We start from the raw sequence: 14390 nt of genomic DNA on the forward strand, positions 1-14390 counted from the left end.
TATGGATCTACCAGTCTAAAGGCCCTTCTAGGGATCTCATATACTCATCAATATTCACTATCTACTGGGCCCAAAAAATGCCTATAGTAATTTGAAAGGACTGAAATGATTCAGGTTATTTTCTGTAAATACAATATCTTTAAACTAGAAGTTGATTTCTATTACTAATAGTTAACAAAAAGATAACCAGAAAAAATATTTCAAACTGACTGCACATTAAATGTTACATTTCTCAATAGTTGAAGGGTAAAAAACTAAACCATTTTTGTCTTGCATTTCAAATAAGGATATATACTGTCATAGTTACTGTTCTTGTTTCTGAGGCAAAATACCTGACACCTAAAGGAGGGAAGGTATATTGCAGCTCACAGTTTGTAAATGTTTCCATTCACTGTTGGCTGGCTCCAAAGCATGGTGGCATGGCAAAAGGCCATCACTGAGGACAGACAGTTCATGGCAGGCAGAAGGCAGCAAGGCAGCAAACAGCGAGGTAATGAAGCAGCAGCCCTCTTTCTATCTCTTATATTCTCTCACACCATGGGTGGGGCACCCTTATTCCTAGCATCCCACAATGAATCAATCCCAGCGTCACATATTTAATTAGATCACACACTCTAGATCCAACCATCTCTGAAAAGCCCCACCTATGACCACATGAGGTTTTGGGGGGACATCCAGACATAAGTCATAACACATATCCTGATGTTAAAATTAAAATCCACATGAACATTTTCATTCTCTTAAGTACAAAATGGAAAATAATACCAATATCATTCTATACTAGTCCCCACAAAATATTGAGGAAAAAACACCAACCATAAATTTTTATCAGAGAAGAAAAAACCCAAACAACCTTTCAGGCTATTATCACATCAAATAGTTTAGATTTAGTACTATTTCATCTAGAGTATATGAACCCTGTGTGGTAGATGTCTCTATCCCCAGCTTAAAGAGGGGAAAACTGAGGCCCACAGAGTTAATGTTTCCAAAGAAAAATACAAAGGAATTATAAAGTTAGGACCTTTCCTACCTATGAGCCACATCTGCAGAAACAGACTGCTGGAGCCAAGAGGACTATAAGACATTCATTTAAACTAATTCACTGAGAAGAATCCTGAAGTCCAGAGATATCCAGAGATGCCAAAATTTACAAAATGGCCCAGCAGGGGCCTAAACTGGGTATTTGAGGTCTAGTTTTGTGGAATTTTATAAATTATATCACCTCATAATGCAGTTACAGTTATACACCAGTGTAGCAACCCCAAGAGAATAGCACAACATTGGAAGCCTCTTTCAGAACTGCTCTCAAAGAAAAATAGCACTTATTTTAATAGATAAATCTCCAAATACGATCTCAACTAAAATTTAAAATACCCGAAATTACACAACTTGCAATCTTTTTCACTTGTTAAATGTTTTCCATTGAACAGACTTTTAGATGTCTGATAATACATGGGCTAACATGGGCAGGAATAAAATAATTTGGGGTAGGGGACCACGGAGCTTAGGGTTGCTTAAATTCAATCTTTTATTGAAAGAACTGAATGACATCACTGAATTTAGGTTACAGAATTCTCAGCCTGTTGATGCTGCAGATACCAGAAGATGCAGCCACCAACCACCCTTAGGCTTCCTGACACTTCAGGACCCTATGCCCTAGCTCCCACTAGGGAGTTCCTCAGATGCACACCTGATACCACCACCAAATACCAGGGGTGAGAGGCCAGTAAAAGTCTGATTAAAACACCATAATGAAATATATCACAGATCATTTAGAATTTCAAGGTTAAAAATTGTCAGTTCAAAAACTTTCACCTTTTTAAAAAGTTTTGTCTTAAAAGTGAAGTTTATCAGGCTGAAAATATGACGACATAGCACAATCGCCATGCATAGAGAAAAACAGACAGTCAACACCCCCATATGTCATAGGACTCTTATGAAAACAGAAATGCTACTATGACTTAGGTAGGAAAATACTTCTAAAATAAGTATAAAAGTTTAAAGAGAAAACAAGGACTATCTATTCAAGAGTACCACAAACATAGGGAAGAAGGATGAGTTTCCTTAAAATGTTTTTGTATTGTTAATGAGGCCTCAAAACACATCAGCACATAGCCTTTAGCATCACTAGTACACAGATCATATGTGCAGACCAAACTGTGCAGAACACAAAAAGAATACTTGGCTATGGCCTGCAACAAACATCCTCTTTTCATTGGCATTTGATTCTTTTAAAAATTAAAGATGCTTTCTTTATATGGGGGGGGGGAGAAAACTGTCCCTAATGTCTAACTGGGGCAGTGAAAGGGAACGATGTCAGTCCTGTTCTGGGAAGCAGTTGGAGCAATGACATCTGGAACAGGGGACTCTGTTGACAACCCAGACCAGGCAGTTTGTGTTGCATGGCTCTTTTCTGCAGGCAGCACTTCCAGCAGCTGTACTCGCTCTCCTATTTATGAAAACCCAGAGGTACAGATGGCCAGAGATACTCTAACTTGATTTTATTTGTTTGCGTGGATTAAAGCTGATAAACTATGTAGTTAAAAACCTGTACAGTGACATCGTTGCCAAAATGAAAAGAGCAGAGACCTCTGCTCTTATTTATTTTCCAAAAACAACCCTGCAACAATAGATTGCTAAATTAGACACCATGAATTAAGTACATTGATCATATGAAATTAAATTTAGAAACATGACAAAACACATCAGTAGCAAACAAGTATTCCTCTAATACACAAGCAATGTCAAATATATTAAACATTTTACTCTAACTTTAATTACTCATGAGGTTTTATTTCCTTTAATGTAGACAATGTGAACACACTTGGCTGAAATACTTTGCAGAGTCCTGGGTTTGGTTGAATGCCCTTTGAGTTTCACAAACTACTATGATCCCCACCCTCACCAACACTGTCTGTGACACACTTGGCACTGAAGTATCCTGTGCTAACAGCTCCACAGCATTATCTTTTTAAATTCTCACAATGGCCTTGTTAAGTGATGTCCTCACACAGTTACACCTGAAAAATGAGGCTCTTTGAGGTCAGCCTACCTGAGGTCCTGTGACCAGGAGGACAGAAGCAGAGATTAAAAGGCACCAGAAAATCTGCTTTAAACAGACCTAGGATCCACTGGCAGTACTAACACAGTGCTGTTTGGGCTACATTTTATGACTCCTCCCTAAGTTTACTTCAGGGGTACTTCCTCAAATGGGACCTCATTACCGCAATTCATCATTACATTGTTCTGCACAGAAGAATTCAACATTCAAGGAATCTCATTAATTAAACAACAAGTTGGGCTAGAGGAACAGATATGCTCTACCCTGTGTTTGTTGCTGCATCTCATACCTTCCACAATGACTGACCTGTATGTAAACCAAGAGGCTAGATTAACTGGCTACTGCTGCTATCTCCAGCTTGTCCCTAAGACCCAGATGAGTCCCCCCTAGTTTCTGGGAAGCGAACAGTATTTTATTAACCCCCAAGATGCTGTGTTACCTTCCTCATTCACATTCTTCTCCTTTCCAGGTATACTTCAGGAAAATGGTGTGGTTTTTTTGTTTTTGAAAAAATTAAGTTTTACCAGTTAATCAAAATATGAAAGTTAAAGAATTATCACTTCAGCTTAACTGTATTTTGAATTTGCTTTTATGATAAAATACAGTTGAGATGGTCTGTTTTCATACTTGGATACAGTAAGAGCAGAGTATCCTTTTGTACAGGCCTTAAAGCAGACACCATTGCATACCCTCCTCCATTGAAACAGACAGTGGTAACATACAAAGAGCATTACAGCTGTTATAATCAGTGAAATGAAATCCTATCAAAGACAAATATTTTAATAATTTCAGTCCCTTACCAGCATGTAAGTAAGCGAGGTCAGGGTTTTCGATATCAGGATGTTGTTCTTTCAAGTGGTTGCGGAATTCCACAGGGACATTTGTCCCATAGTCACATTTGGGGCAGTTGTACATCTTGACTCCTTCATGCTTGCCAGTATGTAAAATGTGTTTGCGGATATTTTCAGCACAGTTTGACCTACCAAGTAAGAAAGAAAAGTAAATCGAATTAAGGTCAAATCAGTAACATTATCATCACAAATAATAATTATTAGCTAACACTGATACAGGCCTTTCACTATGTTCAGTAGAATTCTAAGTGCTGCACTCACATAATAATTAACTTATTAAATACATCAATTCTACAAGACTGGTTGTTTTTATAAGCTGGTCTTTTACCTTAGCAATTCACTTCTACGAGGAACTGGAAATGCAAAAATCCCAGGCTCCACTATTTTAATATCAAATTATTCTGGTACCACTTGAGGGCAGTGAAGGTGTTTCCTTATCCCCAAAAACACACTTATCATCACTGAAGAGTGGTATGAAAGAAAAGCATTGTTATCACCACTGAGTTTAGCATATTTAGGAAACAAAGACTGTGGCTTTTAAGTTCTGCCAACTGAGCTGCTATGTAAGGCTCCAATGACAGTTTGAAGAAAGAAATGTAGCTAGAAGCAGCTACCCCAATGCCACCCCAACATTCGGGCAATGTGTTAGTGTCTGTGGTTTTCTTATGATGGTGTAGGCCTTTTGAGGGCAGACCAAGCAACATGCCAACTTGCATTACAAATAGGAGTGGGCACCCTTCTCCCTCTCTTCCTATAGAATGAGAAATGCAAGGCCTGAAATATTCAGAAAGTGGGGCTGAGATATTGCTTTTACAGGCAAGTTGTTTTGCTTTCTCTTAAGTTTCTGTTAGTACCTTTGCATCCAAGACTGCACAACTACACCTTTTCTGAGCATACACGTGACTGTTGCCTTCTGTCTTAGCCACTTTTAGAACAGTAATAAAAAGGGCCCTACACCAATTCAAGCAGGTGGTGAGGGATAATTTAGAGAGAAATAGAAAAACCAGACTGGACTCAGATTCCTACAGAATAAAATAAAATGCCAGAAGAAAATAAAGTAACGTGTTTATCAACATTTCCCATAGGAACTGCTGAGAATAAAGTCCTGCAAGACGCTCTTTGAAGAAAGGTTTCCAATGAACATGTGAGGCTGGGAAATGGTAGAAAGTGAACATATCTCACATCGTACCTCAGAAGACAAAAGGCTCTAAGAAAAAACTTGATGTGGTGACTCTAATTAGGATCACTTTTGTATGTAATATGCAATTGCACTGTGATGTTTATTTTTTGTGGAGTGCACCCTAGGAAATACTAGTGAAGGCGGCAAAAATAATTTTAACCAACAGCGGTTTTTTAATACCAGTTATGTTATCATTCACACAAAATGCAGACTCAGTAAATATATATTTGTTCACTCATAACAAGAGAGGTATGGAAGAAAATCATCTGAGCAAAGCAGGGTGAATGAAAATGACACAAGGAAAAGTATTCCATAGGTAGAAGAGGACAGGGATGTCCTTTCCTACTGACATCTGGATGAAGCTGAAATGCAAATACTTTCCTCCTGAATGGGTACTGTACATGGTGGGAACAGTTCTGTGCTGGATGGTGATATTCCTTTGAGAAGGATTCTAACTAATTCTCTCCCATGTACAGGAACGGTCTGTCACCAAACATATATGCCCTCTAAATACATTTAAAAAGACAAAAGTAGACAAATAAAACCCCTCTATGCCTGAGGAAAAAAAGATTAGAAAGAAACATCAAAATGTTAATGCAGCTCCACTGCAATGCCTGCTTCTCTTTAATTTCCAAATATATTTAATAATTTATATACTTAATAAATTTTTCAAACAGTTAACATCACCTTAAAAGAAGAACAACTGAACTAACAAAGTTTTCCCAGCTGTTTTCTGCCTGCTCTGTGTAAGGCCTCTGCCAAGATAAATCCTTTCTTGGGCAGGGGATTTAGCTCAGTGGTGCCTTGCCTGCCTCACAAGGGCAAGGTCCTGAGTTCAATCCCCAGTACCGGGGGGGGGGGGGGGGGGAATAGATCCTTTCTTTTAAAACTTAAGACTTAATATTTATAAGTCAGTTAATATATGAATACACTAATTATTTCTTTCATACCACTACTGAATATCAAATATGCTTTGTACATAAATTCCCTACTGTTAATTAACAATCACTGAAAGATGGATAAGCACCAAGGGTTTGCCACATGACATCACAGGCCTGGTCAGTGTGAAAACAGCACATAACCTCTGAGGTTAAGAATGGTAAACTAATTTTACAGGGAAGCAAGTTAAGTATCAGAAAGATAAGGTGACTTACAAAGGTTACATAGTTAATAAGTGGTTAAGGCAAGGTCTGAATCTAGGTTTTCTGTTTTCAAGGCCAGTGTGTTCTCAAGTACTCCACAACCACCTTCCTTATAGTGTTTACATACCAAAGATTCTACCATGTTCTAACAAAAGGGTAAGACTCCAGAGACTCCTAAATGTGTAAGCATCCTTGGAAAAATAGATCTGGAGCATGCTGACAGAATTAATACAAGGAAACATCTGAAGGCAGACTGCATGGTAGTCTTTTGTGATAGTGACAGTGAAAAGAAAGAGGAGTATTTTTCAAATTCTGCCACTACTGAGGCAATCTATTCCAAATTAAGTCTTTTAATTCTGTAGCTCTCCAATTTTTTTTTTAGCAGCATTATGAACACCCCCTAAATTCACCACTGTTTGCTGACACTGGGGAGTGAAAACATAAAGCTACTACTGAACTTAATCAGTATTGTTTAACAGGACTGTAGTTTCTTTGTTACCACCAATATTATTTCCTTATGTAAAATGGTAGACATTAAGCATCATCAAAGACACATCCTCAAACGAAGAAAAAATTAATTGCTGAAATTAGTACATTTCAACGTATGCTGAATACTCAAATGGGGACCAATATAAGGAATGTAACAGTCACTGAAAGAATAAAAGATGACTTTGAAAACAGAATGTTTTATTTTCAAGAAGGGCAAATCTTGGACAAAAACAAGTCAGTATCATTTAGTATCTAAATAGCATGTGGAATTTAACCAGCAAGAGAGTATTACTGAAATATCATGTATGAGGAGGACAGGGGAGGGGCAGAGCATTGAAAAAGGTGAGAGTCTTTTTATTTAAGATATGAAACAAAAAAGTGGTTAGTAACCACATTTTTAGCATCTATATTTATATATTATTTCATTAATAATTATATATTACATATAATACACTATATTATGTTAGTATATTGACATTTATTAATAAATAATTATATATTTGTATTTATTCATATACAGATACGTATAGGCACAAAGGGTGATCAGATTATATGGTGAATGTTTAAATTTAAAAAACATTACAGTAAAGAATACATTGTCATTAATTCCCCTAAAATAAATACCCCCACCTGCAGCTACCACTCAGAACACACTTATCCTATCATTCTTGCCACTTCTGAAGAAGTTCCAGAAGTTCTCTTTCATGAATGTCTTTAGTTGTGCTGTTGTGGCAGCTTTGATGTCCTGAATGGATTCAAAATATTTACCTTTTCTGGTCATTATGACTCTGAATAAAGGAGAACAGCAAGTAGGAGAAGCCTGAGCAGTTGCCCTGGGGAACTGGAAGCAGCTGAGCCCTCCAAGCCCCTTTCCTAAACCATAGCAGGATCTGTTCCACCTTCCATCTGGCCCCTTCCCACCTCTTTCCTCACAGACTGCTATGATGCAGAAGCACCCTTGGTAAAAAAGTCAGTCTGGGGCAGTCCTGCTATGCAGCCACTCTGTGCACTACAGAAAATACTTCAAATCTCCAAGATTCCCTTTCTTTAACTATGAAATAAGGTTAATAATTTCAAAAGAACAAAATATTAAATTTAATCGATGCACGACTTTTCTCCTTAGAGGAAAGCAAATGCACATAAACACAAAGTTTTTGCACAGGAATTCAGAGTGATTAAAGCAACTGATGGCCAGGCACAGTGGGGCATGCCTATCATTGCAGCACTTAGGAGGACGAGGCAGGAGGATGGCTGTGAATTCCAGGTTAGCTTGCACTACATAGTGAATTCAAGGCAGCCTAGACTACATAGCAAGACCCTAACTCGAATGAATGAATGAATGTGAGTGAGTGAATAAAAAATAAAAGCTATCAGGGCTGGGGATTTAGCTCTGTGGTTCTGGTGCCTGCCTCACAAGCGCAAGATCCCAAGTTTGATCCCTGATACCAAAAAACAAACAAATAAATAAATGCTACTATGGGCTCCATATTTCAAGTTTGGCATCTTGAAGGTTGATGTAAAGGAAAGGAGGGATGGTGTGCAACCCATATGGCCTAAGCTCTGGCACACAGTAGAAAGTAGGTATCCATAGAGAGAAGCTATTTATTTAATTGGAAGGTCTCATCAAAATGCTGAAATCTGATCCTATCCTTTCTAACCCTATATATTTTTACAACTCCAGGTTATCAGGACAGCTTTCAGCTGAGGAAAAGCTACTCCAGCCACCAGCAGACTGAAGATGCTCCTAATGTTCTGAGTGCAGAGCATGGATAGGTGGGGAATTACACTGCTCAGCACAAGGCTTCAGGTTCCTTCCCAGGTAAATGATTCTCACAGAACTTGCTACAACTGGAACCTGCATGCCTTACATTTATGGAAATGTCATTCAAAGTTAAGAGCAAATTTCAAACTAAATTTTGAAATACAGCATGGTAGAAATCTTGACACAGCAACCACATGAATATTTAAAGCACAGAACAACCAATTAGCAAAAGGATACAAGATGGGAGTTATTCATTTTAAAGATTCTTTAAATATATATAATAAAGGGGTCAAGGATTTAGCTCAGTGGCACTGCACCTGCCTTGCAAGTGCAAGGTCCTGAGTAGACCCTTGATACTGCCAAAAAAAAAAAAAAAAAAAAAAAAAATATATATATATATATATATATATATATATATATATATGAAAATTTTTATCCCACTTCAAGGATAACATGAACACCATATTGTTTCCAGAATTCCACAAATTCCATGAAATCATTAGTACTACACACTAACTTACTGCCTACATTTATGTTACTGAATCTAAGGAGAAGAAAGCTTTAAAAAATCTACATATTTTGTTTTTTTGATCTTTTTGTTAATTTTGGATGTTTTGTTTTGTGTTAGGCATTACATAAAACATCACTGAAGTTGTTGAGCAAACAGCTTGCATAATTTTAAATACCAGAGAGTGTAACAATGGATGTGTCAGAAGTCGCTTTCCTACCACTGTCCCCACATCAGATAAGTGTAATTCAGAACTTCTCAAAAATCTTTTGTGAAGAATCAAAAACTACTTTTTGAAGCCACAAGAATACTGTGTATTCTTTTCTCCCCACTCTTCTTGTATGACTTTGTGGACGTAATGCAGGTCAGCACTTAGCTTTCCATACTTAACATAGCATGGGGGTCCTCCTGTCTATAGATGAAGGACATCTCAACTTGCTCATCCTCATTTCTGCCCTTTCAAACTAGCCACCTTTTTTCCTATTTTGATAATTACATAATATTTCAGTGTGGATAAACACATTTTAGGCAATGGACACTCTATTTTCAATCATTTGCTAAAATAAATGAGATTGCAATGGATAATCTTGCAGAATACTTTCTATTTCTGAGGATGCCAAGAGGATCTCATGATGCCACATGGAATTGCTCAAATGTCAATAGGCATACACTTTTATAATATTGAAAAATCCTGCCAAATTGTCCTCCAGAGGAGCTATTGCAACTTAAATTTCCACTAACAATTTAAATTTCCTCCAACGAGAGCCTGTTTCTGCACATTCGTGCCAATGAAGGGAGTTACCAAACTTTTGAATTTTTGTCAATGTAAAGGGTAAAAAAACTCACTAGTTTTTTTAAAGTTTTAACCTTCATTTCTCTCACAATGGATAAGGCTTACGTATCTTTTAAAATATTGAAAATTCACATTTTCTTTATCTTTGTACTACCTGTTCATATTGTTGTTCTGTCATTTTTCCTTCAGACTTTGTAGTCGTTCTTCTGTGGGTTAAGGAGACTGACTCTTTGTCTCTAAGTTGTAAATATTTTTTCCTTGGTTTCATATTTTTCTATTGACTTTGTTGGTGTTCTTTTGTGAAAAGAAGAGAGTTCTTATTTTGCTGATCTTTTAATGATTTCCTGCTTTTTATGCTACAAAAGAACTGCCCAAAATTTGGTTTTAGTACTTGTATATGGATGTATGTTATATTAAAAACTAGCTTTCTTTCCAAATTAAACTATAGTGTGTTAAGTGTGGGTCCAGACTGCTCCCCAGTTCTCTCAATATCAATTAGGAAAGTTTAATGCTACCATTACCTATATTTTAATTATTTGAAGCTAATTCTGGCATTCTATTCTACTGGTCTATTGACCTGCCAAGCTGTTCCTATTAACCAGGTTGTAGGAAGTTATGTTTAACACCAATTTACCAACCACACTGTTCCTTTTACTCCCAGATTACAGCAGCTAATCCAAAGCCATCAGGCAGTCACAGGTCTGCTGTCATCAGCTTAAGGTAATGGCAAAACTCTTGAATTAACACAGTATTAGAGAGAACTGGCTTTATAATTAACTAATATCACTATGATTCAATCAGGTAATTTCTAGATATTCAGTAATATGCATTAATTATTTTATCTTATTGATAAAGATCTGAAAGGCAGATACAGCAGCACAAATGTCATACAAGGAGTTCCTAGAAGAGGCACATAGATATCCTGAGTAAATATTAATTCCCATTTCCTCAAGGAAAGCCAGGAATCTGACAAACCACTGCAAATTCAATGCCCCCCACCCAGTAAAATTAACAACTGTCTTGATATACTGGGAAGACTCTGGCTTGTTACAAAGCTTCTATACCCTCTGCTGTGACAGCTTTCTCCTATCAAGGTGACCCATCATTTTTCATTCTATTTGTCTTCCTATTTTGTTACTCTACCTAGTCTCTCCTTCCTTACACAGAAACATTCATATTTCCCATGTGGTTTTGGGGGGGGGGCTCTTCATAGCACTAAACGATCTCTCAATATCTCAGAGCGTGTATTCTTGTGCAACACTCACCACTTCAAAAATGATTTAACAAGTCCTACAAAGACTGATAGAAACAATAATAGGAGTTCAACTGAAAAGAATAGCTAAAAACATAAAAACAGAATTGACTAAGATTACTTAATTGCTTATTTTGGGGACATGTGCACTCAAATACCTTTATATATGATATACAGAAAGGTTGCTTACAAAAAAAACCACATGAAATATATATATATATATATATATATATATATATATATATATGGATAAGGTAGAATTTGCTAAACAGGGAGACCACATATCTGTAAGGTTAGCCTTAATATTAAAAAAGTAAATTTGAAATACAATTAAAGTTTTAACAGATTATTTTGGGAACTCTGAGGAAGTAACGGCAAAACTGGTATACAGGGTAGGTGGGTATCATTATCAAATATCACGATGTAAGGTGTTAACAACCTTGCTGACTGACCATCAATACAGAGTAGGCCACATTATCAAATACTATACAGCTGTAAAAATAATTTTACGCATATATTTACCCTTAAGCACACACACATCTATCAAACACTGGCAGAGAAAACAACAAATTAAATGAGAAAAGCAAGAAGCAAATCAGTATGTACTAAAATAAATTGAATATATTCATGTACAAGGGTGATCAAAATATACAGTGACTTTAAATTTTTAAAAATTTATTATGGTAAAAAACACATTGTCATTCACCCCCCCCCAATTATTCTATCATTCTTGCCACTCTGTGAAGCAGTTCTACAAGTGGTCTTTTGTCTTTATGAGGTGAGACAAAAAAAATGGTGAATGCTGCTGCCAAGTGCTATATAAGGGAAAGGGAGGTTCAGAAAAGCATTATGGTGTGTCCTCATCCACATTATTCACTGGATCTGGTATTGTGCAACTTATGGCTCTTCTCCAAAGTCAAAATGACTGTGAAAGGTAAATGTTTTAAAATGAATCAGGATACTGAGGCAGCTATAGCAGTGCAACTATGAAAGAGGCCTTTCAGAACTGCTTGAGAAAATGGACAGAAATGAGGTGGAGTAGTTGTGATGGGAGTAGCTTGAAAGAAATTAATGGCAATGTGTCTTTTACTGTAATAAATTTTAAAAATTTAAACATTCACTGTATTTTTGACCACATCACATATACGAACACATTCATAAATAGAAAACCATAGTAATCTTCTACAAATGCATGTGAAAGTATTTACACATGCACACATTATAAATTTACACGGGTGCATGGACAAAGAAAGGTTGAGAATCAAATTAGTTAACAGCGACTCTGCCAACAGGATTGGAGATGGGGTCAGTGATTCAAAGGGGCATTAGGAACATCTGCAGGGGTAAATTTTGTTAAAGGAGAAGATATTTGTGTATTACTCATAATTAAAATTCAAGGCAAAAAAGCACTAGGCATATAAGTAAAGACAAGAAAAACTTTTTAAGGGTAGCAACATACTTTTGAATTGAGAGGTAGAATTGAGAAATAAAGTGGCAATTAAGTTAGGGGTTAAATATGGTTTAGAGGGTGCATGGAATTACAGTAGTATATTAAATTTTTCTCTGATAAATTGACAAGGTTTTAAAATAAACTTCAGACAGATATGATGTAACTGCTCAAAAATTATAAAAATAACTAAAAAAGGTTTAAATAACTAAAAAATTATAAAATTTATAATTATAAAAATAACTAAAAAAGATTTAAATGTCATATAAACCTAAGTAGACTATAACCTTAAATATGACTATGAATATTAAATTAAACTAAATTATGTTAAAGTATTCAAAAATGGGGGGAGTGGAGAGTTGATTGGTGTCTATGAGATATGAGGAAGTAAACATCTATATAGTATATTTGTTTTTGTTCATTTGCATGCATAAATCTGTATATATATTTAAAATCAACTGTTGTTTTAAATATATATTATTTTGGAAATATTGCTGTTGTAACATATTTATAAATATGCATGAGGGTCTATCATTAAGTCAATGTCAGGATTTCTAAGAGTTTTCTAGAGCATGTTATCATCAGCTCTTCCTTCAGTTTGATATTAAGTATATTCTGAATCTGAAAATTGTATTGGCATTAGAAATTGTATCTGCAGCCACATATATCCAATCACATCACACAATGACAGCTGTCTTTCCCATTTGTCTTCCAAGAGTATGAACTCCATACAATAACCAAATACTCTACTTTCAGAAGTTGTTTTTAATAACAACAGTGGACATTAGTATATAGGATATATTCTTTCTGAAATATTTTAGGGAGAAGAACTCTGCTTTTTATTAGGACACATATTATATATTATATATTACTGTAATATGTATTTTATGTACGTTATGTTTAAATATTATAAAGGCTGAAATCATAAAAGTCAAATATAGATTTGATGACACAAATACTGCAAGATTCTCTAAGTAAAAAAATCCTAAGTCTAACAAAACTCAGTGAAAAGACTATGGTATCTGCACAGAGGCTTAAAAAATTCTTAGCCAAATAGTTCGATTTCTGAAGATGCCAAAAAAAGTTAAGAAAAACTATAAATATCAAAGTGGGGAGAGCCATGTACAGAAAAGTAGGGTTACACTGCATATTGTATTTTCCTCCCAAAAATCCACCATGTAAATATAAATAAAAATTATGAGAGGTTGTAGAGAAGAACAATTACTTTCCTTGAGCATGTTGTTTCCAAACTTTCTGACCCCAGGACAATTTGTTGTTGCTGTTGTTGCTTTATGACAATATATACCTTATAAGGCTACCCTGAGGATTAAAGTAAATGATACCAAACATGTTCAGGTAACGCAGTAAGCACTGTTTGTTTGTTTCTACTACAACTCTTTCTATTAATGCAAAACAGTTCAAATAGGTGGATCATTATCAACAATTTTCTTACTGTATACTGAAAAGCAATTTCAACTCATTTGAATAAAAATAGATTCCCCTAACAGTTAAAATGTGTATATGAGTACATGTAGTACATCATCATTGCTTCTTGGACTTTTGGCTAAGATCAAGTGTAGTACATCATCTCTCCAAAGTTAATTAGGCAAAATGCACAACTTCTTTCCTGACTATTCAGAACTTTTGATCTCATACACATGAAAAGAATTACTCTCTTGTTAAACTAAGGTGTTGAAGCAAGTACATCAAACTATACAGTCTTTTTTTATATATAAAAACTCAAAAAATGAAGTTTCTATTGCACCTTTGTAACAGTAATCCAAAATGAATTATGAATAATCCAAAGAAAATCATTATGTAAATTAAACTGAAAAAGGCATCCTATTTTTTAACCAGCATTATATAGTTATAAATTTCCTAGGCAAATGAGCCTAAGAATGACTA

At 35.7% G+C, this 14390-nt stretch overlaps 1 protein-coding gene across 4 annotated transcripts in view; it reads right to left on the bottom strand.

Annotated features, from left to right (window-relative positions):
• The window catches only part of Znf407 (zinc finger protein 407), a 517696-nt gene that overhangs the window by 177680 nt on the left and 325626 nt on the right, over positions 1-14390 (bottom strand). For all 4 annotated transcript variants that reach the window (XM_087188891.1, XM_021242148.2, XM_004861950.3 and 1 more), the window contains one exon: positions 3862-4040. In XM_087188891.1, coding sequence (XP_087045017.1) covers positions 3862-4040 — 179 coding nt within the window. The remainder of the gene's footprint in view (positions 1-3861; positions 4041-14390) is intronic.

Source organism: Heterocephalus glaber, unplaced genomic scaffold (genome assembly GCF_053883595.1).
Source record: "Heterocephalus glaber isolate CG9 unplaced genomic scaffold, H.glaber_assembly_v1.0 deba00000331, whole genome shotgun sequence".
In the NCBI taxonomy this organism is placed as follows: Eukaryota; Metazoa; Chordata; class Mammalia; order Rodentia; family Bathyergidae; genus Heterocephalus; species Heterocephalus glaber.